Source organism: Aulonocara sp. 'chitande type north' Nkhata Bay, linkage group LG17, assembly GCF_057382095.1.
Source record: "Aulonocara sp. 'chitande type north' Nkhata Bay isolate Kocher_YH1m ecotype deep benthic linkage group LG17, A_spYH_male_GT1.1, whole genome shotgun sequence".
Taxonomy (NCBI): domain Eukaryota; kingdom Metazoa; phylum Chordata; class Actinopteri; order Cichliformes; family Cichlidae; genus Aulonocara; species Aulonocara sp. 'chitande type north' Nkhata Bay.
In genome coordinates, this window is record NC_141360.1 from 19,898,429 (window position 1) to 19,922,926 (window position 24,498).

General features: G+C 46.6%; 1 protein-coding gene across 1 annotated transcript; it reads left to right on the forward strand.

Moving 5' to 3' along the window:
• The first annotated feature begins 617 nt into the window (after positions 1 to 617).
• On the forward strand, positions 618 to 24,060 carry LOC147309989 (protein NLRC3-like). The gene is made up of 8 exons (XM_086270416.1): positions 618 to 656; positions 973 to 1,130; positions 9,307 to 9,426; positions 9,556 to 11,655; positions 12,331 to 12,504; positions 15,907 to 16,080; positions 20,633 to 20,811; positions 21,702 to 24,060. Exons 1-7 carry the CDS (start codon positions 633 to 635, stop codon positions 20,808 to 20,810), a joined length of 2,928 nt encoding a protein of 975 aa, XP_086126542.1. The 5' UTR covers positions 618 to 632; the 3' UTR covers position 20,811; positions 21,702 to 24,060.
• The last annotated feature ends 438 nt before the right edge of the window (positions 24,061 to 24,498 follow it).

Genomic DNA, 24,498 nt, shown 5'->3' on the forward strand with positions numbered 1-24,498 from the left:
TATTCAGAATACGTTACTGTCATTGAGTAACGTAACGGAATACGTTACAGAATACATTTTGGGGCATGTATTCTGTATTCTGTAATGGAATACATTTTAAAAGTAACCTTCCCAACACTGCTAGCAGCATAAACATCCACGACTGTAGCGCTAAAAACTGCAACAGTTTTCACTTTACTGACCTTATTCCATGTTAACCACCAGAATAGCTGACATTTTACCTATAGTGTATGTCATTTCTACTCCTATTTTTTTTCAATTATTGCTTTTTTTGTTTGTTTGTTTGTTTGTTTGTTTGTTTGTTTGTTTGTTTGTTTGTTTGTTTTTACAAAAGATTCAGTGTCAGTGAGGGATCAAAGAAAATCTCCAAATGATAAGTGAGAAAACCATTTAGGTGGTGTATCACAGGATCTCCAAGTAACTCTACAGGTTCTGAGTTTCCATAAAACCAAGAAAAATATTCATCCATTTTCTGTGTGGCAGACTTGCTGTAACTGCGTGGCTTTGTTCGGTAATAAACAGTTCTCGTGTACAGTAATGCATGCATGTGATTTCCTGAAAATTGAGATGGCAGGAAGTGGTTTTCTGCTCAATAGTGAAAGTATTTAGAGTTCAAACTTCATTTTACAGAAATGGAGCTCAAGGAGGGAAAGAAGGTAATTGTTATTGTGCATTTATATGGTGTAAGAATAATCATAAACAATTGTTTTTGAATGAAAAGATGTGCCTCAATTCTGAACATCTTTGTACCTGTAGCACATTTGGTACACACGCTTGTGACATAACATACACAGGAGCATGGTGGAGGAAAATAAACGTGGAGTCTGCTGTTTCTCCGTGGACTGCAAGAGAAAATAAGGATCTGCTCATTTATGAGAATTGTCAGCTTGGTTTATTACACTCTAGACTCCTGTCTGCAGTGTGTATGTGTGTGTTACTTCCTGTTCTAGGTGTGAAGTTTTTGTCTTTCAGTGTTGCCGGGTTCTCTCAGATGCACTGAAAATGAGGGATCTGCATCAAGAGGATTACAGAGCAGAGTATCCAGGATCCAGCTGTCTATCTATAAAGAGTGACTGGTCCAAAGCTCAGCCTCCAGTGTTCAACACTGAACCTAGACCCTCAGACACTAAGTAAGAGATACTTTCTGTCTGTAGATCAAACTGAAGATAATTCATTTCATAGGAAGACAAAACTAAATGCTGTTTAATTGTGTCAGATTAACCCACTTTCTGATTTTTAACCTTTTTCTATTGAACAAACAAAGTCATTCAAACCTACTGATGCTCTTTACTATATCCAACTGCTTTCTAATGTGTTTACCCACCAAAGACCATGAAGTCATCTCCCTGAAAAGAACTGGTCACAATATAATGGCAAAAGCTGAACTTTAGATAAACAGATGCTGATGTTAGAAGTACACACTGCTCACTGCTCAATAAAAGTAACACTTGGAAAACACATTAGATCTCAATAGGGAAAGAATGATGCTGGATATCTACAGTATACTGTTATGGACTGGGTAATATGTTAGGAATGAAACATTGTTTGATGGAAATGGAAATGATCAACATACAGAGGGCTGAATTCAAAGACACCCTGAAATTTAAAGTGAAATGTTTTGTGGCAGGCTTGTTTATTTCACCAAAATGTCATTGCTGCAACTAAAACTGGTACTAAATAGTTTATGTGGCTCCCATGTGCTTCATGCAGGCCAAATACCAACGTAAGGGCATGCTCCTAATGAGATGATGTATGTTGTCATTGAGAATCTGGTCCCAGATTTAGACTGGGGCATCACTAAGCTCCTGGACAGTCTGAGGTGCAACCTGGTGATCCAAGATGAACCAAAACATAATGTCTGTCAGGCGTTGTATGGAGGCGAGGAAGAAGGAACCCAAACGCAGGACTGGCAGGTAGGTGAGGTTTATTATAAGGAGTGGGTGAAAGGGCACTGACTGGCTGGACAACTGAATGGCGGACTGAACTGAGGGAACACACGGGAAGGACAACATAACATCAATGACATGACAGTGAACGAGTAGAAACAGAGGGCTTAAATACACAGACTGATGAGGATGATAATGAGAGACCGGTGAGTACACAGCTGAACATAATCTGGCTAATGACACAAGATGAGCTGACACAGGAAAAGGCAAAGCTGAGGCTGGACCAGGTGAAGCTGAGGCTGGACCAGGCGAAGCAGAAGCCGAGGCCGGACCAGGCGAAGCTGAAGCTGAGGCTGAGGCTGGACCAGGCGAAGCAGAGGCTGAGGCTGGACCAGGCGAGGCAGCGGCTGAGTCTGATGCCGGACCAGGCGGTGCGGAAGCCTCTGGCTGGAGACAGGCAGGGCCAGTAGGCGCGGAAGCCTCTGGCTGAGGAGCGGCCGGGCCAGCGGGTGCAGGAACCCCTGGCTGAGGAGCGGCCGGGCCAGCGGGTGCAGGAACCCCTGGCTGAAGAGCGGCCGGGCCAGCGGGTGCGGAAACCCCTGGCTGAAGAGCGGCCGGGCCAGCGGGTGCGGAAACCCCTGGCTGAGGAGCAGGAGAGCTCACAGCTGGCTCTGGGTGCTGTGGCTGCAGGTCCGGGAACTGAACGGGATGGTGGACGGGCGACTGGGAGACAGGAGGCGACTGGACTACAGACTGAACAGGAGCAGACTGGACTGACTGGACTACAGACTGGACAGGGGCAGAATGGACTACAAACTGGACAGGAGCAGAACGGACTACAAACTGGACAGGAGCAGACTGGACTGACTGGACTACAGACTGGACAGGGGCAGACTGGACTGACTGGACTACAGACTGGACTGACTGGACTACAGACTGGACAGGAGCAGACTGGAGGGCAGGAGGAGACTGAACCACTTGGGACTGGAGGGCAGGTGAGTGAACTGCCTGGACTGAGGAGACTAACGGATAAACAGAGGTCGGTGAGGCTAATGGCTGAGCTGAGGTTGGTACAGCTGATGGCTGAGCTATAGACTGAGCTAATGATGTCATGGTTCGTTGTGTGGCAGGCAGGAGAAGGACCCAAGATGCAGATTCACAGACACGGGGATAAACTCAAAAAACACAGCTTTATTGCTGGCCACGAGAAGCAATACAAAATAAACTAAAACTGGGAAAACTAAAGCATGAGATGTACAAGGAACCGAACCACAGGGAGAATAACACACAACATGAGGGAGAACGCGACGCCGAACAGAGGGAGACGCAGACAGAAATACACAGAGGGTTAACGAGGAAAGTGGGAACACATGGGGAACACAGGTGACACTGATAATCATAACGAGACAGGGCGGGGTGAACTGAACATGACATGTACAGGCGTGAGAGTCACAAAGTAAACAGGAAGTGCACAGAGGTTCAGACAGGAGGAGAGAGAGCACGGGGAAAACACAGACATAACGGGCTGGGGAAACATGAAACAACCACAAAGGGAGACGAGGGCTCATAAATACACAGAGGGCACACAGGGGGAGAGAGAGAGCACGGGGAGAACTTAGACATAATGGGCAGGGGAAACATGGAATAAAACATAAGGAGAGACGAGGGCTCACAGATACACAGAGGGGCACACAGGGGGTAAAAGCCATGAAGGGAAAACACTTAGGGAACAACACAACAGGGCAACTCAGAAAACATGGCCTAAATAAGGAACAAAATACAAACATACAAGAAAACTAAGAACACTGGGCCAACATGGCCCAGGACCATGACAAATGAGGGAGATAAAGCTACAGCCTGGGCTAGTAAAGCTGGTGCCTGAGCAAACAACAGAAGACACAGGAGCACATGACCACAGTCCAAATAAAGTTCAGGGGGCCGACCCAGAGCCCACAGGCACAAGAGTTCACGGGTCACACGGTCGGGGGGCCGACCAGGTGGGTGGCACAGGTGACAGAGCTGGTCCGGAGGCCGGCCGTGCGGAAGGCAGCGGCGACGGCGAAGGAGACGACGACGGAGCAGTTCAGGGGGATGACCGCGTGGAAGGCAGCGGCGGCGGCGAAGGAGACGACGACGGAGCAGTTCAGGGGGCCGACCGCGCGGAAGGCAGCGGCGGCGGCTCTCCAGTCTCAGGCGTGCTGGCCATGGCCTGGTGGGCACAGGACCAGTCGAGGCAGGACCAGTCGAGGCAGGACCAGACGAGGCAGGACCAGAAGGTGGCGATGCGGGGGCCGGACCAGGCGAAGCACAGGCTGAAGCTGAACCAGACGAAGACTCGGAGGCTGAAGCTGAACCAGACGAAGACTCGGAGGCTGGAGCTGCGCCAGACGAAGACTCGGAGGCTGGAGCTGCGCCAGACGAAGACTCGGAGGCTGGAGCTGCAGCAGACGAAGCACAGGCTGGAGCTGCAGCAGACGAAGCACAGGCTGGAGCTGCAGCAGACGAAGCACAGGCTGGAGCTGCAGCAGACGAAGCACAGGCTGGAGCTGCAGCAGACGAAGCACAGGCTGGAGCTGCAGCAGACGAAGCACGGGCTGGAGCTGCAGCTGACGAAGCACGGGCTGGAGCTGCAGCTGACGAAGCACGGGCTGGAGCTGGACCAGGAGGAGCAGAAGCAGAAGGTGGCTGGATGGGCTCCTCGGGCCCGCCAGCTGATGTGGCATGGTGCTGGACGGGCGGCTCGGGCCCCCCAGCAGACGTGGCATGAGGCTGGTGCGGTTCTCCTGAACCCCCAGCTGACGTGGAAGGTTGCTGGACGGGCTCCTCGGGCCCTCCAGCGGAGACGGGAGGCTGAATGGGCCCCTCGGACCCTCCAGCGGAGACGGGAGGCTGAACGGGCCCCTCGGACCCTCCAGCGGAGACGGGAGGCTGAACGGGCTCCTCGGGCCCCCCAGCTGATGAGGTAGATGGCGGCGTGGGAGCCGCGGAGTCCTGGATGAGCTCATCCGAGCTCCCAGCAGGAGCTGATGCAGAGCCAGGGAGATTTGGGACCCCTGGCTGAATGTTAAGCTGACCGTGCTGCTATCGGGGACTGGGCTACTGGAGCTACTGGCGCCTGCGCTACAGGCGGCACTGGAGCTACTGGGGCCTGCGCTACAGGCGGCACTGGAGCTACTGGGGCCTGCGCTGAAGGTGACTCTGGAGCTATGGGGGCCTGAACTGAAAGTGGCACTGGGGATACTGGAAACTGAACTGAGGGGGACACTGGAAACTGAACTGAGGGGGACACTGGAAACTGAACTGAGGGGGACACTGGACACTGAACTGAGGGGGACACTGGACACTGAACTGAGGGGGACACTGGAAACTGAGCTGTGAAGGGCTGCGAGGGAGCTGACTGAGCTGTGAAGGGCTGCGAGGGAGCTGACTGAGCTGTGAAGGGCTGCGAGGGAGCTGACTGAGCTCTGAAGGGCTGCGAGGGAGCTAACTGAGCTGTGAAGGGCTGCGAGGGAGCTAACTGAGCTGTGAAGGGCTGCGAGGGAGCTGACTGAGCTGTGAAGGGCTGCGAGGGAGCTGACTGAGCTGTGAAGGGCTGCGAGGGAGCTGACTGAGCTGGGAGTAGCTGCGATAGTTGGGGGGAAAGTGGAACTGGTGATTGAGTGGATGACTGTGCTAAGGGAGGCTGCGCTGGGGAAAACCGAGCTAAGGCTAACTGAGGAGGTAGCTGAGTGGCAGACTGAACTGAAGGAGACTGAAGTGGTGGTAGGGGTGAAAACGGAGCTTGTGGTGGAGTCAACGACTGTGCTAGCGAGGATACAGGAGACAGAGCTAGCGCTTCTGGCTGGGCAGCTAAGCGAAAAAAACACAGCTCCGGAATAAACAGTCCCAGAGTCAGGAAACTCCTGTTTGTCCCTTCCACTCACCACAGCTGGCAACTCAGAAGTCTCGGTGTCTGGCTGTGGCGGTGGGTGTCGGCGGCGTGAACGCCGTTTTCTCCGGGATGGGGGAGGAGCTGAGCCGGGCCGCGAATCCTCCTCGGTGATAAGCCAGGGCTTCCAACGGAGCTCGTCCTCCCGATACGCCCGTAACACCTGCTGCCGCTCCTCTTCACCGAAGTCGCTGGCCTCCGGCATCTCCGTGCGCCACGTAGTGTAGACAGGCGGTGGCGAAGATGTAGAAGCCGATGAGAAGCGAACAGGCGGCGTAACGGTGGTGAGCCCCATGGTCCCGATCTTGACCGTTTCCGGTTCTTTCTGGGACAGCTGCCCCGGACGGATGCCCACGGCGGACACAAGAAAGTCCCGGATGTGGGGGCGCAGCGCGCCGAATAGCCACGGGAGCCCGGACACCATCCGCTGAAGACGGACGGCTACGGTCTCCCGGTATTCGCCTCTAGGTAGCGTCGCCCATTCCTCACAGTGGTATTCCACCGTGTAGACCAAGTCGTCCTGGAGGTCCGCGGAGGGGTTGTGAACTGCTGGGTCCATGTCGCGGTCGCGTTCTTCTGTCATGGTTCGTTGTGTGGCAGGCAGGAGAAGGACCCAAGATGCAGATTCACAGACACGGGGATAAACTCAAAAAACACAGCTTTATTGCTGGCCACGAGAAGCAATACAAAATAAACTAAAACTGGGAAAACTAAAGCATGAGATGTACAAGGAACCGAACCACGGGGAGAATAACACACAACATGAGGGAGAACGCGACGCCGAACAGAGGGAGACGCAGACAGAAATACACAGAGGGTTAACGAGGAAAGTGGGAACACATGGGGAACACAGGTGACACTGATAATCATAACGAGACAGGGCGGGGTGAACTGAACATGACATGTACAGGCGTGAGAGTCACAAAGTAAACAGGAAGTGCACAGAGGTTCAGACAGGAGGAGAGAGAGCACGGGGAAAACACAGACATAACGGGCTGGGGAAACATGAAACAACCACAAAGGGAGACGAGGGCTCATAAATACACAGAGGGCACACGGGGGGGAGAGAGAGCACGGGGAGAACTTAGACATAATGGGCAGGGGAAACATGGAATAAAACATAAGGAGAGACGAGGGCTCACAGATACACAGAGGGGCACACAGGGGGTAAAAGCCATGAAGGGAAAACACTTAGGGAACAACACAACAGGGCAACTCAGAAAACATGGCCTAAATAAGGAACAAAATACAAACATACAAGAAAACTAAGAACACTGGGCCAACATGGCCCAGGACCATGACAAATGAGGGAGATAAAGCTACAGCCTGGGCTAGTAAAGCTGGTGCCTGAGCAGGGGACACTTCAGCCAGCCTAACCAGGGATAAAGCTAGTGCGTGAAAGGCTGGATCAGGTGGTGGATGAAGTGGTGGGCTGATGAGTAAGCAGGCTAGCTCTTCCGAGCCTCTGGAGCATGAGGGCACTGGCTGGAGAGCCTCAGCTAGGCCTCTGGGATGGTCAGGTTGGATTCGGGCTGCCCTCAGCCTGGGTGCTGGGACAGGCACGGGAGGTGGCTGGACACCAGTCACCCCCACCTGAGAAACAGAAGCGGGTGTGGAGGTAGACTGGGTCGCAGCTGCCCTCCTCCTGGGAGCTGGCACTGGTGTGGGTGTAGACTGGGCCCTAGCCATCAGAGGAGGTGAAACGGCTGAAGGGGAAGGCCGAATCTGGGCCGCCGTGCTGGTGGGAAATGGCTGAGTAACGGGTGTGGAAATAGTGACGGTGTGTGTGTTACTGGCAGGTTAATTGGGGATTGTTCTGGTTTTTCTGCCACCACTATTTACAGTCTTTGGAGCAGAGCAGAAAAACTCTTCCCAGTCCACGTCCTCGTCTAGGAGGGAGACTCCCCATGAATCAGAAGTGAGTCTATTGTGCGTTTTAAGTGAATAATCAGATGGCGAGTGCGAAAAACAGTCACTGGAGCTCACCATCGGGAGTGGCTGAAAGTAGTCCGTTTTATGGCGGCGTGTGCGCCGCTTTCTCCGGGAAGAGGAAGCGGCCGGGGTAAACAGCAGAGCCTCTGGTGCGGTAGCCTCCGTTGAGCCGAGGTGTGAGGCGTAGCCGCTGTGCCGTGGCGATGGTGGAGGTCCGGCGAATGAGGCGGCGGGTGTGTGAGCGAGGAGCGAAGTGGCGAGAGAGGGAGCGGCCGAAGCACGGCGTGAAACGCCCACACTCCGCGGCAGATGCTCCGGTGCATGGGAGGTAGCAGGTGGGTGAACGCGGTGTCTCCAAGGCCCGCCCAGAGCCAAGCGAGTACCCTCGAAGATGTGCTCTCGCTCCACGAAGAGCCGCTGTCTCTCCTTGAGCTTTTCCGCCCACAAGGAGAGCGCTACCTCCTGCCGCTCGTAGAGGTCCGAGTCCGCTGGGTTCCAATTGTGTCTTCGTGGGACGGGTCGTGTCATTCTGTCAGGCGTTGTGTGGAGGCGAGGAAGAAAGAACCCAAACGCAGGACTGGCAGGTAGGTGAGGTTTATTATAAGGAGTGGGTGAACGGACACTGACTGGCTGGACAACTGAATGGCGGACTGAACTGAGGGAACACACGGGAAGGACAACATAACATCAATGACACGACAGTGAACGAGTAGAAACAGAGGGCTTAAATACACAGACTGATGAGGATGATAATGAGAGACCGGTGAGTACACAGCTGAACATAATCTGGCTAATGACACAAGACGAGCAGGAAAAGCAGGAAGTGAGCACATGGAAGTGGCAAAATAAACTGAACATGAACAAAACTGAAAACACTGGGTCACCGACCCAGGAACCCTGACAATGTCCAGGAGATATTTTATTAGATTCAGGTCAGGCAACCGTGGGGGTCAGCCAGTTCCTCCAGTAATAGCTGCATACCCTGGGCACATGCGGTTGGACATTGTTGTAGACCAGGAGGAACCCAGCAGCCATTGCACCAGCATCATTCATGGTGCTGGGCAAGAAGCACAGATCCCACTAGAGGATGTCAGGCCGTCAGGTCACCCTCATAAAGTCTGTTTCTAATTTTTTGGTTAGAGACAATTGTTTGGTAAGGAAATTCTACGGCTCTGTTTAACTTACTCCTAGATTAATTGCCTGTCTGCTGGACCTTCATACACTTGAGACTGTGCTGGGAGACTAAGCAACCCTTATGGCAATGGGATGTAATAATGTGCCATTTTGGAAAAGTTGGACTACCTGCAGCCCATGTTTGAGTCAATAGTCTGTGCTTTTGAATGTGATGCAATCAGGAAGTTACAAGTGAGCACTTCTTAAATCCTCTCTTAATCACAGTGGCCTGACTGCTCAGCCTAGTTTCATGGCAAAACCCAAAACTGTCTCAAAAGCTGCCATGAAAAAAAACAAACAACAAAAAACATTTTATGTCCATGAATGACAAGGGTTTTGGGGGGGGGGGGGTGTTTTAGTTTGTTTATGCTTTGTTTGTGTTTCCAGAGATCAACACCACATACACATCACATCATCTGCAGAATCTAGCTGTGTGTCTGCGAAGAGTGATTGGTCCAAAGAGCATAATCCAGACTTCAGTGATGAACCCGCAACCTTAGACAAAAAGTAAGAGACTGTTTCTGCTGAACTGAGTAATTATATTTATATAATTATATTTATATTTTAATTATATTTATATTTCTGACTTTACTGTGTATTTTTCTGGTCAGAATATTTTTTCCTTCATGTCCACAGAGAGAAGAGTCATGTTAGTGTGGAGGAGCAGCTGTCCTACTGTGCTTTGTGTCAGGACATCCTGAAGGATCCAGTCTCTACCAATTGTAGACACTGGTTCTGCAGACAAGGGAGAGACTCCTTGTGTCCACAGTTTGGATGCAGGTCCAGACTGCAGACCGCCAGTCAGAGAGGTTGTGCTCAAAGTACGACTGAACATCTAAAGCCTGGACTTCTTATTGTGATGGGTATTAAAGAGTTTTCTATCTATTTAGCATCATTGTTTTTCTTTCTTTTAGCAGATGTTGGTCTGCAGGAGGTATTAGATGAACATAAAATCAGTCTAAGGAGGAGATGTGAACATGTGACTGAAGGAAGTGATGAAACAGGAAGTGGGACTCTGCTCAACAGGATCTACACTGAACTTTACATCACAGAGGGACAGAGTGAAGAAGTTCATACCCAACATGAGGTGAGGCAGCTGGAGACAGCTTCCAAGACCATCAATGACACTCCAATCAGGTGCCAGGACATCTTTAAAGCTTTGGCTGACCAACAGAGACCCATTAGAGTTGTTCTAACAAATGGCATTGCCGGCATTGGAAAAACCTTCTCAGTACAGAAGTTCACTCTGGACTGGGGAGAAGGTTTGGAGAACCAAGACATCAGTGTGGTGATTCTGCTTTCATTCAGGGAGCTGAACGTGATCACAGATGAGCAGTACAGTCTTCTAGAGCTGCTCCATGTTTTCCATCCAGCATTACAGAAGGTCACAGCAGAGAAGCTCGCTGTCTGTAAACTTTTGTTCATATTTGACGGCCTGGATGAAACCAGACTTTCATTGGATTTCACCAACAGGAAGCTTGTGTCTAATGTCACACAGAAGTCATCAGTCAGCGAGCTGCTGACAAACCTCATCGAGGGGAATCTGCTTCCCTTGGCTCTCGTCTGGATAACTTCCCGACCTGCAGCATCCAGTCAGATCCCTACTATATGTGTTGACAGGGTAACAGAAGTACGAGGTTTCACTGACGCCCAGAAGGAGGAGTACTTCACGAGCAGATTCAGTGATGAAGAGCTGTCCAGCAGAATCATCTCCCACATGAAGACATCCAGGAGCCTCCACATCATGTGTAGAATCCCTGTGTTCTGCTGGATCACTGCTACGGTTCTGGAGCACATGTTGACTACAGAGGAGAGAGGAGAGCTGCCCAAGACCCTGACTGACATGTACTCACACTTCCTACTCGTTCAGACAAAGAGAAAGAAGCACAAATACCACGAGGGACATGAGACGAGTCCACAGGAGCTGATGCAGGCTGACAGGGATGTTCTCCTGAAGCTGGGGCGGCTGGCCTTTGAACATCTGGAGAAAGGAAACATCCTATTTTACCAAGAAGACCTGGAGCAGTGTGGTCTGAATGTCACAGAGGCCTCAGTGTACTCAGGCATTTGTACAGAGATCTTAAAAAGAGAGTGTGCGATCTTCAAGAAACCAGTCTACTGCTTTGTTCATCTGAGCATTCAGGAGTTTCTGGCTGCTGTCTACATGTTCCACTGTTACAGCAACAGGAAGGAAGAGGTGCTGGAGAAGTTTCTGAGGAATGATTTTCCAGATTTATTTACTGATGATTTTGATGATGGTATGCCCATCTATTTTCAAGAGGACTTTCTTTCCACTGTCATGCAGAAATCTCTCCAAAGTAAGAATGGCCAACTGGATCTATTTGTCCGCTTTCTTCATGGCCTGTCACTAGACTACAACCAGAGACTCTTAGGAGGTCTGCTCAATAAGATGGAGTACAGTCCAGAAATTATCCAGAGAGTCATCAATAATCTGAAGAAGATGAAGAGTGATAAAATCTCTCCTGATAGAAGTATCAACATCTTTCATTGTTTGATGGAGATGAATGACTTCTCAGTACATCAGGAGATCCAAGAGTTCCTGAAATCAGAAAACAGATCAGAGAAGGAACTATCTGACATCCATTGCTCAGCTCTGGCCTACATGCTCCAGATGTCAGAGGAGGTTCTGGATGACCTGGACCTGAATAAGTATAATACATCAAAGGAGGGACAACGAAGACTTATTCCAGCTATAAGAAACTGCAGAAAGGCACGGTAAGACCAGATATAGTTATCATCAAAAAATAATTTGTGCTCAAATCTATGTTCTAAAGTACCGATTACATGAGAGAAAGACTCATCCTGCAGAAATTGACAAGATCTTTTGACAGTACTTTTCTAGCTTCTCATGGTCATTCTGTCTGATTTCCTGCCTGCTAGAATAGCCACATTGCCACTGTCAGTCTTACATTGTCTGACCTACTTGCATCTTTGAGTAGTTCATGGTGGCCTATCTCATACCCAGGCGCTTGCAAAAGAGTTCATTATGGAAAATTCCCAGCATGAGATGATAGAAGAATAACAAAGTGATGGTTCAGGGCCACCTCATCCAGCCCTTGCAATACAAAAAGTACATTTTAAAGGCTAGTCTTAAAAGTAGAGAGGATCTCTGTCTTTCAAATTCAAATTATAGTTAGCTACCACAAGCGGAATAAGTAACTGATTTTAAGTAATGGTTCAGTTACAGCAATTTTAAATTGTGCTAATATTGAATCTGATGATGTTCAGTTAGTTTAATTTTAGTTTAATTTCTATACTGTTTGGACAACAGACTCTAAATGTTCCACTTATGTAGATGAAGCTGGAAATTTTTCAAGTGTTTCTCATCAAATGGAGGAAAACTCATTTGTCCACTTTATAACATGTGTGGTGATATATTTTCCATCACAGGCTTTCTAGCTGTGAACTCTCAGAAAGTCACTGTGAAATTGTCGCATCAGCTCTGAAGTCCAGTCCCTCCCATCTAACAGGGCTGGACCTGAGTGGAGCCAAACTCCCTGATTCAGCTTTGAAGCAGCTGTTTACTGGCCTAGAGAGTGCAAACTGTAGGCTGGAGACTCTAAGGTCAGTTCATCAAGACTGTTTTTTATTTTGAACATATTGTAATAATTTGAATGTCAATATTCAATTTAATTTCAATTCTGTTTTATTCACATAGTGCCAGATCACAACAATAGTGAACTCAAGCTGCTTTACATTAAAATATGAAGACCCATAGAGTCATCACAATATGTGTTTCATTCCCACTGAATGAAAAACTTGAAAACATGTTCCTATGATTTTTAGGCCCACATACAATAACTACAGTTTTATCTTAATTTAGAAGCAGTAAATTGGAGGTGATCCAGGTCCTTATACCTTTACATTTCTTCAGTTTAATTAATTGGTGTGTTTGTCTGTTTTTGTTGACAGATAGACAGATAAAGTTGAGTATCACCCCAACATAGCAATGCAAATGTATTCTATGCCTTCTAATAATACTGCCTAAGGGAAGAATGCATAATGCAAATACATTTGGTCCCATCACAGAACCAGGAGGAGCTCCATAATTAATGCCAATTATATGAGCCTTGAGGTTTGGGTGTCCAGGACTTGAATTTTAGTGGATGTAGGTGCATAGGTGCATAATTGAATTGAGTTTTGCAATTCCAGGACACACACACACATACACACACAAAAAATGACAAGAGACAGCTGAAGACCACTTGTTCCTGTAGCAGATGTGAAATACCTTCAAAATTGGCTCATCATGTGTGTTTTTTTTCTTGGTGTTTACTAGGGATGGGTATCGTTTAGGTTTTATCCGATACCGGTGCCAAATCGGTACTTTTGAAACGGTGCCGGTGCTCAAACCGGTGCTTAAAGAATGGAGAACACAAAATTGGTCCATAAACCTCTCATTTTCAGCTGTTTTTTGTAAAAAGATAACAATGTTAGCTTTTTCTGCAGCTATAGGGCATATATGGTATCGCTCTTGGCTGGAAGCAGTGCTTAAACAATGGAAAAAACACAAACTTTGTCCTAAACCTCTCATGTTTAACTGTTTTCCACTTTTTCTTTGGTCATTTTAGCCTTTTTGGCCAGGGTGAAGGGAATATCTGCCATCAAACAAGAGGACAGCCGCATGTAGCTATGATGATGTTTGCTAGTTCACCTTACATGCATTAATGTAATAACGTGGTTAGCCTACTCAATGTAAATTACACACGAACAACATTAAGCTACTCATGCAGAGAAGAACGGCTGCTGCCATCATCATCCGTCATCATTTCTGCTACACTGGCAGGGCTAGGGGCCAGGACTCTCCTCTTCGTGTTTTTGGGGGATGTTGCATAACAGGCAACCCACCCACAGTAGATGTGCTCAGTGTGAGGTCTCGCAGCAAGCTATCAAATACGGCGCATTTCTGGGCTTTTAAAAAAAAACGCTATGCGTCGCCAGGTGTTTCATCGGATTTGAGGTGTTACCTCCTTTGACAGTATCACAGTATCAGAATCAGAATCAGAATACTTTATTGATCCCTGGGGGAAATTATTTTTTGTTACAGTGCTCCATTTTAAACCAACATTAAGACAAGACAGACAATACGCTAACTAAGAATAGTACAATATATACATATATATACATACATACATACATACATAAGTCACTTATAAATAAATATTTGGAAAAGAAACATGTGTAGTTGTAGCAGCAAACAGTGTGTTAAGTGGATGCGTTGTACAGGGAGATGGCCACAGGCAGGAATGATTTCCTGTGTCGTTCAGTGGTGCTTTTCGGTAATCTCAGTCTCTCACTGAACGAGCTCCTGTGACTGACCAACATGTCATGGAGTGGGTGGGAGGTGTTATCCAACATTGTCTTTATCTTGGACAGCATCCGCCTCTCCGACACCACCTTGAGGGAGTCCAGCTCCATCCCCACAACATTGCTGGCCTTACGGATCAGTTTATTAAGTCTGTTGGCATCTGCGACCCTCAGCCTGCTCCCCCAGCATGCAACAGCATAGAGGATCGCACTGGCCACCACAGACTCATAGAAAATCCTCAGCATTTTCTGGCAGATGTTGAAGGACCTCAGTCGCCTCAAAAAATAGAGACGACTCTGGCCCTTCCTGTAAAGTGCTGTGGTGTTTTTAGCCCAGTCCAGTTTATTGTCAATGTGTACTCCAAGGTATTTATAGTCCTCCACAATGTCAACACTGACCCCCTGGATTGAAACAGGGGTCAAGTGTTTCCTGGTCTTCCTGAAGTCCACGATCAGTTCCTTGGTCTTTGCCACGTTGAGCTGCAGATGATTCTGCTCACACCACGTGACAAAGGAGTCGACCACAGCCCGGTACTCTGTCTCATCATCCCTGCTGATGCATCCAACCACCGCAGAGTCATCAGAAAACTTCTGAAGATGGCAGGTCTCTGTGCAGTGGCTGAAGTCTGTGGTGTAGAGGGTGAAGAGGAAGGGGGAGAGGACAGTCCCCTGTGGTGCCCCTGTGTTGCTAATCACCTTGTCAGACACACACTGTGGGAGACGTACATATTGTGGTCTTCCTGTCAGGTAATCAACAATCCAGGACACCAGAGAAGCATCCACCTGCATCGCTGCTAACTTATCACCCAGGAGGGTCGGCCTGATGGTGTTGAAAGCACTGGAAAAGTCAAAAAACATGACCCTCACAGTGCTCGCCGGCTGGTCCAGATGGGTGTAGACACGATTGAGCAGGTAGATGATGGTGTCCTCTGTTCCGAGACGAGGCTGATAAGCGAACTGAAGGGGATCCAGATGTGGTCTTACTATGGGTCGCAGCTGGTCCAGGATGAGCCTTTCCAGGGTCTTCATGATGTGGGAGGTCAGTGCCACGGGCCTGTAATCCTGGGGGCCACTGGGACGAGGCCTTAAAGCACTTGTTGCACTTGTTGCAGGCTGCTGAGTTTGCATATTTTGCTGTGAAGTACAGCCAGACTTTTGACCGCTTCGCCTTGGACATTTTTAATCTGTAGCTCTGCTCTAAAAGAACGTACGTACCTGGGCCCGCCTACTATCCTCGGAAACGTAAAATGATTGGCTAGAAGTGTATCACAGCTCAGGAAAAAAAAGCACCGAAATAAAGCACCAAAATGTGCGCTGCTTTTCGGTCTGGTTGCTACCGTTTATGTCAGAACCGGTGCCATCATGGCACCGGACACCGGTACCCATCCCTAGTGTTTACACAGCGTTTTGCTTCTGAGCTGCAGTGGAGGCATAGTAACTGTGTTGATATGAACAGGTTATTGAATACTATACTGACATTTAGATGATGTGTGTAGAAGTCTGACATGACGATAATTATACACAATGATAGAACTAACAACACAGACCAAGTCACTACTCGTTTTAGAGATAGGTTTGTTCATCAGCACGTACTAATGTTGAGATGCACATTTAACACTTAAACACATCTGATTGGATTATAAATAATTCTTTATTCAGTTTATGGGATTGCAGTTTGTCAGACGTCAGCTGTGCTGCTTTGGTGTCCGCTCTCAAGTCCAACCACTCCCATCTGAAATATTTGGACTTGAGTCTCAACAAGCTGCAAGATTCAGGAGTGAAACACTTATGTGATTTTCTTCAGAGTCCACACTGCAGATTGGAGACTCTGAGGTCAGTTTACTTACCTCTCTCTCACTCACCCTTTCGCTCCCAATATATGATCTGAAAAAATTTTCTTTTCACAATGTATTCTAATATATTTTGAGGATGTCCGGTGAAATGCTAGCATTTATTTTATTTAATTCAGTGCAACATCACAGTAGTGTCTGATAATTTCATCATCATCATCATCATCATCATCATCATCATCATCATCATCATCGTTTATTTATATAGCACTTTTAAAACACACAAGGCTGACCAAAGTGCTGAACAACAGAAACATAATAGATACCATAAGAATAATAAATACGATAAAATAATAAACATAGCAAAAACAATAAGATACAAGTCAGTCAACCACTGAATCAAAAGCCAGTGAATGAAAATGCGTTTTCAATCTGGATTTAAAAGCCATCACTGATGTCGATTGCCTAATGTGAAGAGGAAGATTATTCCAAAGCTTAGGAGCCACAATAGAGAACGCTCGGTCTCCTCTCAGTTTCAACCGTGGTTTGGGGACTGAGAGCAACAGCTGCTCAGCTGACCGGAGCGAACGAGTGGGGACATAGGGCTTCAGCAAATCAGACAGATTGCCAGACCATTTAAAGATTTAAAAACCAATAAAAGAACTTTAAAATGAATCCTAAATTCAATTGGAAGCCAGTGCAGGGAGGCCAGAACCGGAGTAATGTGCTCAAATTTCCTTTTACCAGATAAAAACCGTGCCGCAGCATTCTGTACTAGTTGCAGGCATGTCAGAGTGCCCGGTCCAACCCCTATTAAAAGGGAGTTACAATAATCCAAGCATGAGGTTATAAAAGCGTGGATAACAGTCTCCAAGTCACGCCTTGAAAGAAAAGGTTTAACCTTCGACAGACGCCTGAGTTGATAGAATGACGATTTCACCACCCCATTCATGTGGCCATCAAGGGTAAGTGCAGAGTCGATTTTTAACCCAAGATTGGTAATTGAGCTCTTCAGGTGAGGGGTCAGAGCAGCAAGGTCAACATCAGGGATATCAGAGGAACGATTCGGGCCAAACAGAATTACTTCCGTTTTACGTTCGTTAAAATTTAAAAAGTTTTGAGCCATCCATGACTTAACATCACTAAGGCAATCAAGCAGGAGTCTAATTTGGGAGCTATCAGAATGACTGAAAGGAAAATAAAGCTGGCAATCATCAGCATATAGATGAAATGAAACTTTATGTTTACGAAAGATCGCACCCAGTGGCAGGAGATACAATGAAAACAGTAATGGCCCAAGAATAGATCCCTGTGGTACACCCCATGGTAGAGGGGCCACAGAGGATGATGACGAGCCCAACTTAACACAGAAGCTCCTGTTTGAGAGGTATGATTTTATCCACAGGAGTGCAAAGCCAGAAATGCCCACACAATGCTGTAAACGAGAGATCAGCAGGTCATGATCCACTGTGTCAAATGCAGCAGTCATATCTAGTAGTATAAGCACTACGTGTTTACCACAGTCCGTCGCTACCAGAATATCGTTCATAACCTTTATGAGAGCTGTCTCTGTGCTATGAAACGTCCTAAAGCCGGACTGAAAAACTTCAAACATATGAGAGTTGTTTGGATAATCCATCAGCTGAGTGTGAACAACCTTTTCCAAGATCTTACTCAGAAAAGGAAGTTTAGAGATGGGTTTAAAATTTGACATTACTGAAATATCTGAGCCTGGCTTCTTAAGTAAGGGATGAATAACTGCATGCTTAAACTCACTTGGTACTTGACCTGACAAGAGGCTGGTATTGATTATGTTTAAAATATGTGGTCCAACAGTAGGAAACACCTCTTTCAGAAAACGCGGTGGAACGACATCATTCGGAGAACCACATGGTTTAGCACTTAACACAAGCTTCTCTAGTTCAGGTAGAACAATCGGTTGGAAAGCAATAAGCAAATTTAAACAGGGAACATGCACAGCCGGGCCAACAGAAGATAAAGTGGAGGGTCTCAAACTGGCAACCTTATCCACAAAGAAATTAAGAAACCTATTACACGTAACCTCTGAAGATTGCAAAAGAACATGATCCTCTGCATTCAGTACAGAATTAATGGTATTATACAGAACACAAGGGTTATGTGAATTAACAGCAATAAGTTGTGAAAAATAGGAGTTTTTGGCGGTCTTTACTGCCCTCTGATAAGCTTTCCAACTCGTCTTAAGAGCTTCCAGAGAAACGCACAGCCTGTCCTTTTTCCATCGTCTTTCACATCTCCTACATTCTCTTCTAATGGCTCGAGTAAAATCGGTTAGCCAAGGGCTGGCCTTGGGTTTACACTGCCTGAGTCTTAGAGGTGCAACAACATCAAGGGCAGATTTACAAACAGAGCCCAGATGAGAGAGTAATCCATCTACGGAGGACGACTCAGAGGGACTGGACACAAGTTGTTCAAATAGTGTTGAAAGGTACGATAGCATTGCATAGGTGCAACCCGTTTAACAACAGGACTAAGAGGAACAACGTCAAATAAAATGGGCATATGGTCAGAGAATACAGCATCCTCCACATGTAAGTTACAGACAGATAACCCATATGATAACACCAAATCCAATGTGTGACCACGTTCTTGAGTGGCACCTTTAACAGATTGAACAAGATTAAAAGAATTCACCAGGTCCATGAATTCCTTAGCCAGGGGCTTCCCTGGGCAACAGACGTGTATATTAAAATCACCGAGTAGCAGGACCTGGTCATACCGGGATGCACAGTCAGCGAGAAACTCCGAAAACTCAGATAAAAACTCCTTGTTATATTTAGGAGGCCGATAAACTATTGCACACAGCAATGAAGGCGAGTGGCCAAGTTCACACAGGCAAAGTTCAAAGCTGGTGTGGCGTGTCCATGAGGATAGTTGCTTAAACTCAAAGTGTGATTTAAAAACAACAGCTAACCCCCCGCCATGACCAGAAGCTCTCGGAGCGCTAAAATAAGCACAGCTGGCGGGCAGCAGTTCAGAAAAAATGCTTAACTCACCGGGTGAACTCCAGGTTTCAGTCAAACAGAGGAAATCCAATGCATGGGAAGAAAAGAAATCCTTCAGGATGAAGGTTTTATTCGCCACCGATCTGGCATTTATTAAACCCAACCTGAGGGGAGCTGGTTCGGAGACCTCCGCGGCAGTGACAACCAGATCCACCAATCAAAGGTTTGATCGGTCCATTCCCCTCCAACACAGATGCCGAAGAGGGAATGATTTAACAGGGCTGCTCCCGATAGAGCCGACAACGGAGACCAACCAGGAATCCACAGGATCCAGTGTACGCGATGGTACCAAGAGTCGTGGAAAAGATTGACGAACAGAGCGTAGATCGTGAGGAAGCTAAGAAATCTGGATTCTCAGCTTAACGAGGCGACCTCCACGGGTACCCCGTCTCCTGCGTCATTTCCGCATATCTGGTGGCAGTGGTAGGGGATGCCAGCGCAATGGTACTGCTTCCAGGTAGGGAGGCAGAAAACCCTGGCTATCTTTACCAAACCAAACTGAAACTTTGGTGGATAAGCCGCTTTCCAATAAAGTCTGGCGATCATACGACAGTGTTGAACTGACATGTTGCACAACATTAGCTAAAAACAATACAATCAAACAAATAAAAAGGAGCGGTTGACGGCATGCCAAACACACAGGCGCCATCTTAAAACACATCCCCCATTAACACTGATTGATCAGCACACACACACACACACACACACACACACACACACACACACACACACACACTGACCTGTAAAAGCTGAGTTGACCATTTTTATTTTTATTTTTTTATTTTTTTTGCTAGCTTTATGGTGTTTGTTCCCTTACGTGTCTTTTCTGTCTTAGTCTTGTCTCTGTGTTTTGTCCTTAGTATCTCATTTGTAAAGTCGGTCTGGTCTGGTCCATGCTTGTTTACCTTTCTGTTCTTGTGTCAAGTTTGTAGGGTTGTGTCTGTGTCTCCATGTTAGTTATTTCCTGTTTTATTTTGACAGTTTTTTTTGTCCCTTTTTTAAAATTCAGTTTTACTTCCAGTGTCTTCTGATTGATCCCAATTGTCCTGCCACCTATTTCATCCTCCCTCATTATCTCGTGTCTCCCTCAGTTTATTGTCGTGTCCTCCTTCATGCTGTGTGCCTTGTGTGTTCGAATTTCCTCGGCTCTTGCCTTGCCCCAGTTTTGTATTTTGGTATTTTGTTCCTTTGAGTTCCAGCAATACAGCTGCCTATGTATTTGAACCGTGTCCCCTGTGTCCTATATACTGGGTCCAAAATTTGAAGCACAGTACTTCATGACACCACAAACTGATAATCAGTTAATCAAACGTATTTGATTAGAAGCATGTGACTTCTGCTCACCCTCTTCAATTTTTCGTCAGCAGTGATAACATACTTAGAGTGTTTTCACATCTATGCACCATACATTTGGTAATTTAATAATTACAGAGTTTTGGGAGGATTCTTATACAATAGCCACTTACAACTGGGCATACAGGTTATAGGTTGACTCAGGAGATCTGATTAGATTATAAATGATTTTATTTATATGTTTTACTTTTTATTCAGATTGTATCGTTGCGGTTTGTCAGTGATCAGCTGTGCTGCTCTGGTCTCTGCTCTCAAGTCCAACCCCTCTCATATGAAACATCTTGACCTGAGCTACAACAAGTTGCAGAATTTAGATGTGCAGCAGCTGTTGGGGCTTCTGAAGAGTCCACAGTGTAGACTGGATCTTAGGATCTGAGGTCAGTAGAAGGTTGGAGTGGTGCTCCAGTGATATTTTCCTAAACAGAGTTTTATGAAAGCAAAGACCCAGTGTTAGGAAACACTGGGTCTTTGCTTTCATAAAACTCTGTTTAGGACATGTGCAGAGGATAGTGGATATATTGGAGGCTTCAGGTTTGCAGGAGCAAACCTGAAGCCTCCAATATATCCACTATCCTCTGCACATGTCCAAGCCATTGCTTGTTTTTTCAACACTATACAACTTGTCAGTTTCATCTCTGTCACAGTTCTGGAATCACTCTGACTAAAGCCTGCAAATCAGTGGCTCTTATTTCAGAGAACCAAAATTGCATTTAGTAACCATTTAATACTCATAGAGAGCACAAGTTCTGCCAAGTTCCAGGAAACATATTTATACATCTGTCTTGTCAGTGCTTTCAGTTCAGTAACAGCATCCATGTTTATTAGTCAGCTGATATTTCAGAATCAGATATGTTTATAAACTAGGGCTGTCAACGTTAACGCATCATCACGGTTAATGAGCTTAAAATTTTAACATGTTTAACCTATCTGGAGTGCAGAATGGACAAACTTTGGAGAAACTGCCCGAAATGCATTGACAGAGACATTTCAGGGATTTTGAGTTATTCCAGATGGGTTAATTGTGTTAAATATTTTAATCACGTTAATTGTGATGACGGATTAATCCGCATTAATGTTGACAGCCCTATTATGAACACATGAAGACTCTGTTTTAGTGGAACAACAGGAAATGGTCCACTCTTGCTCTGAACATTAATCAGGTCCCTGCTTCATATTGGACATTCTGCATTACTGACAGACAGGAGATGGTGATGACTGTCAATATCTGTAAACAATCAGTTAGAAAATATGTTGTTTTTTTCTGCAGAGTGAAGTCATTTTGGTAAACAAGACAGCGTGTGTGCCAAGAGAGGATAAGCTGTGTCTTGATGATGTTGAAGTAGCATTGCTCTGACTGGGCCATGTTACTGGGAGGTTGAGTGGAGAGCAGAGCTTCATCCAGAAGTGACTGACAGAGGAGTCATCACCTCACAGAAGCTGTTTCTTTCAGGTGAACATAGATAATCCATCACTAAAGTGTTTCAGGAGTCTCGTGATTTATTTCCACTGTGGACTTGAATGACATCTGCAGATTTGATGCTAAAAATCTCTGCAAGTGTGAGCATTTAGCTTACTAAGTTCAGTCCAACATGACTGAACTTCCTTTTAACATTCAGAGCTGAAAAGGAAGCTGGCTACACTACACAGCTCCTCCCCGACTCCTCTCCTGCTTTCTGCACTGGATGTGCTGTCTTACTGACTGACGGCTGATGAAGAGTCCCTATGGAAACACTTGATTCACATATCAATTCTGTTATAGTGGAAGGACTCATTCTTCAGTGTCTGACAGATGAATGGGACGATGTGCAGATGATTTTCAGTGCTGCAGAGTGAACTGCTCTGTGAACAACTCCACTGTCAGACATGATGTAGAGTCCAGCATCACCCCTGTGTGTCCCTCTGGATCATTAGTGTATTTGAACTGTTCTGTCCTTGTACACACAGAGAGTCCTCCACCCCTTCTGTTTCACACTCACGCACCTACTCAATCTGTATTTTATTTCATCTTTTTATTCACGGATATTCTGCAGCCAGAATTAAACTACAGATCATGTCTGCTTAGGACATTTACAGAACAGCATTTACAACCATGTATACAGTGCAGAGGCAGCTTAGTTGGCTGTCAACCCTTGCAAAGTGTCTGCTTATCACTGTTTCTTTATGTTGTAATGTCACCCTGTGGAATGATTGAGAACTGCAGTTAATGTTCAATTTATATCTCATGCGGGCACTCTCCATGCGCAATGACCATTCTTTAATCAGGACAGGGTTATATTTGTGTCCCCCTATGACGGGAATAAGAGGCTTTTATCTAGGCTTTTAAGGTATGGACATTGAGGCTGTGGACAGCTACAGGTACCTTGGTGTTCATCTGAACAACAAACTGGACTGGACTCATAATTCAGACGCCCTCTACAGGTAAGGGCAGAGCAGGCTGTACCTGCTGCGGAGACTCAGGTCTTTTGGAGTGAAGAGCCCACTCCTGAAGACCTTCTATGACTCTGTGGTGGCCTCAGCCATCTTTTATGGTGTGGTCTGCTGGGGTGGCAACATCTCTGCTGGGATAGGAAGAGACTGAACTGGCTGATCTGCAGGGCCAGCTCTGTTCTAGGATGCGCTCTGGACCCAGTGGAGGTGGTGAGTGACAGGAGAATGGTGGCTAAGCTGTCATTCCTGTTGGACAACCTCTCCCACCCCATGCTGGAGACTCTGACAGTACTGAGGAGCTCCTTCAGTGGCAGGCTGCTGCACCCACGGTGTGGGACGGAGAGATTTTGCAGGTCTTTCCTCCCCACTGCTGTCAGACTCCACAACAAAGACTTTTGCTGCTGATCAAACACACACAAACCCACACATGTGCAATAAGACTAAGTGCAATACTCTTTTTTGACAAAGTTGTATTTTTACTCAGTTGTATATAGCATTTGTATTCTATTTTTATCCTATTGTATATGTCTGTGAAGGTTCTCAGTCATCCAGGTCATCGTAGTCAAAGGAGCTTGCAAAGAAAAGCGTCTGGACTTCTTTAAGTTACTTGAAGACGTTTCACCTCTCATCTGAGAAGCTTCTTCAGTTCTAAGGTCAAATGGTGGAGAGTTCCAGATATAAACCTAGTGGGAGTTTCCCCCCACAGAGGGACAAAAGGACCCCCTGATGATCCTCTAATCGCCTGAGTCAAGGTGTGAAACTGGGTGTGGGGCCCAATCAGCCAGAGTTTCGGGTGTGTTCATTGTGAAACCTGGCCTCACCTTATCATGCGAATTCCTGAGATCAGATGGCCCAGGATGTGAGTTAAGGCATCTGGGAAGGGATCTCAAAACTGGATTATAGATGGAAGAGAGTTGGTGTCGTAAACCACCGCCTCTGTTCAAAGATGGTCGCTCACAGTGGACATAGATGGCTTCTTTCACTCCTCTTTCAAACCATCTGTCCTCTCTGTCCAAAATGTGAACATTGGCATCCTAGAAAGAGTGTCCTTTATCCTTAAGATGCAGATGGACTGCAGAGTCTTGTCCTGTGGAGGTGGCTCTTCTATGTTGTGCCATGCGCTTGTGAAGTGGCTGTTTGGTCTCTCCAATGTAGAGGTCTGGGCATTCGTCGCTGCAACACGCTCAGACAAAAACTGGTTCACAAGCGCATGGCACAACATAGAAGAGCCACCTCCACAGGACAAGACTCAGCAGTCCATCTGCATCTTAAGGATAAAGGTCACTCTTTCGAGTGTCTAATTAGTTCCCAGAACTCAAAAAAATTGAGGAAACTCGTTGCCTCAAAAAAATTGAGTAAAGCTTAGCTAAAAATGACTAAATTAGGACAACTTATTTGAGTACTCTGTACAAGCTCATTTGTTCCCAGAACTCAAGAAAATTGGATCAAGGTTACGTAAGATGACCAAGTTAGGGCAACTTACTCATTTTGAGTACACTGTACAGCCTTGTTAGTTCCCAGAACTCAAAAAAATTAAGGAAATTCGTTGCCTCAAAAAAACTAAGTAAAGCTTACTTAAGATGACTGTTAGAACAACTTACACATTGCAAGTCTGCAGTATTAAGAATAACTTGATA

Coding starts and splice junctions, on each gene's coding strand:
- LOC147309989 (XM_086270416.1), top strand. CDS start 633: ATGGAGCTCAAGGAGGGAAAGAAG. Junction 1,131..9,306: donor CCTAGACCCTCAGACACTAA/GTAAGAGATACT, acceptor TTGTGTTTCCAG/AGATCAACACCACATACACA. Junction 12,505..15,906: donor TGTAGGCTGGAGACTCTAAG/GTCAGTTCATCA, acceptor TTCTTTATTCAG/TTTATGGGATTGCAGTTTGT.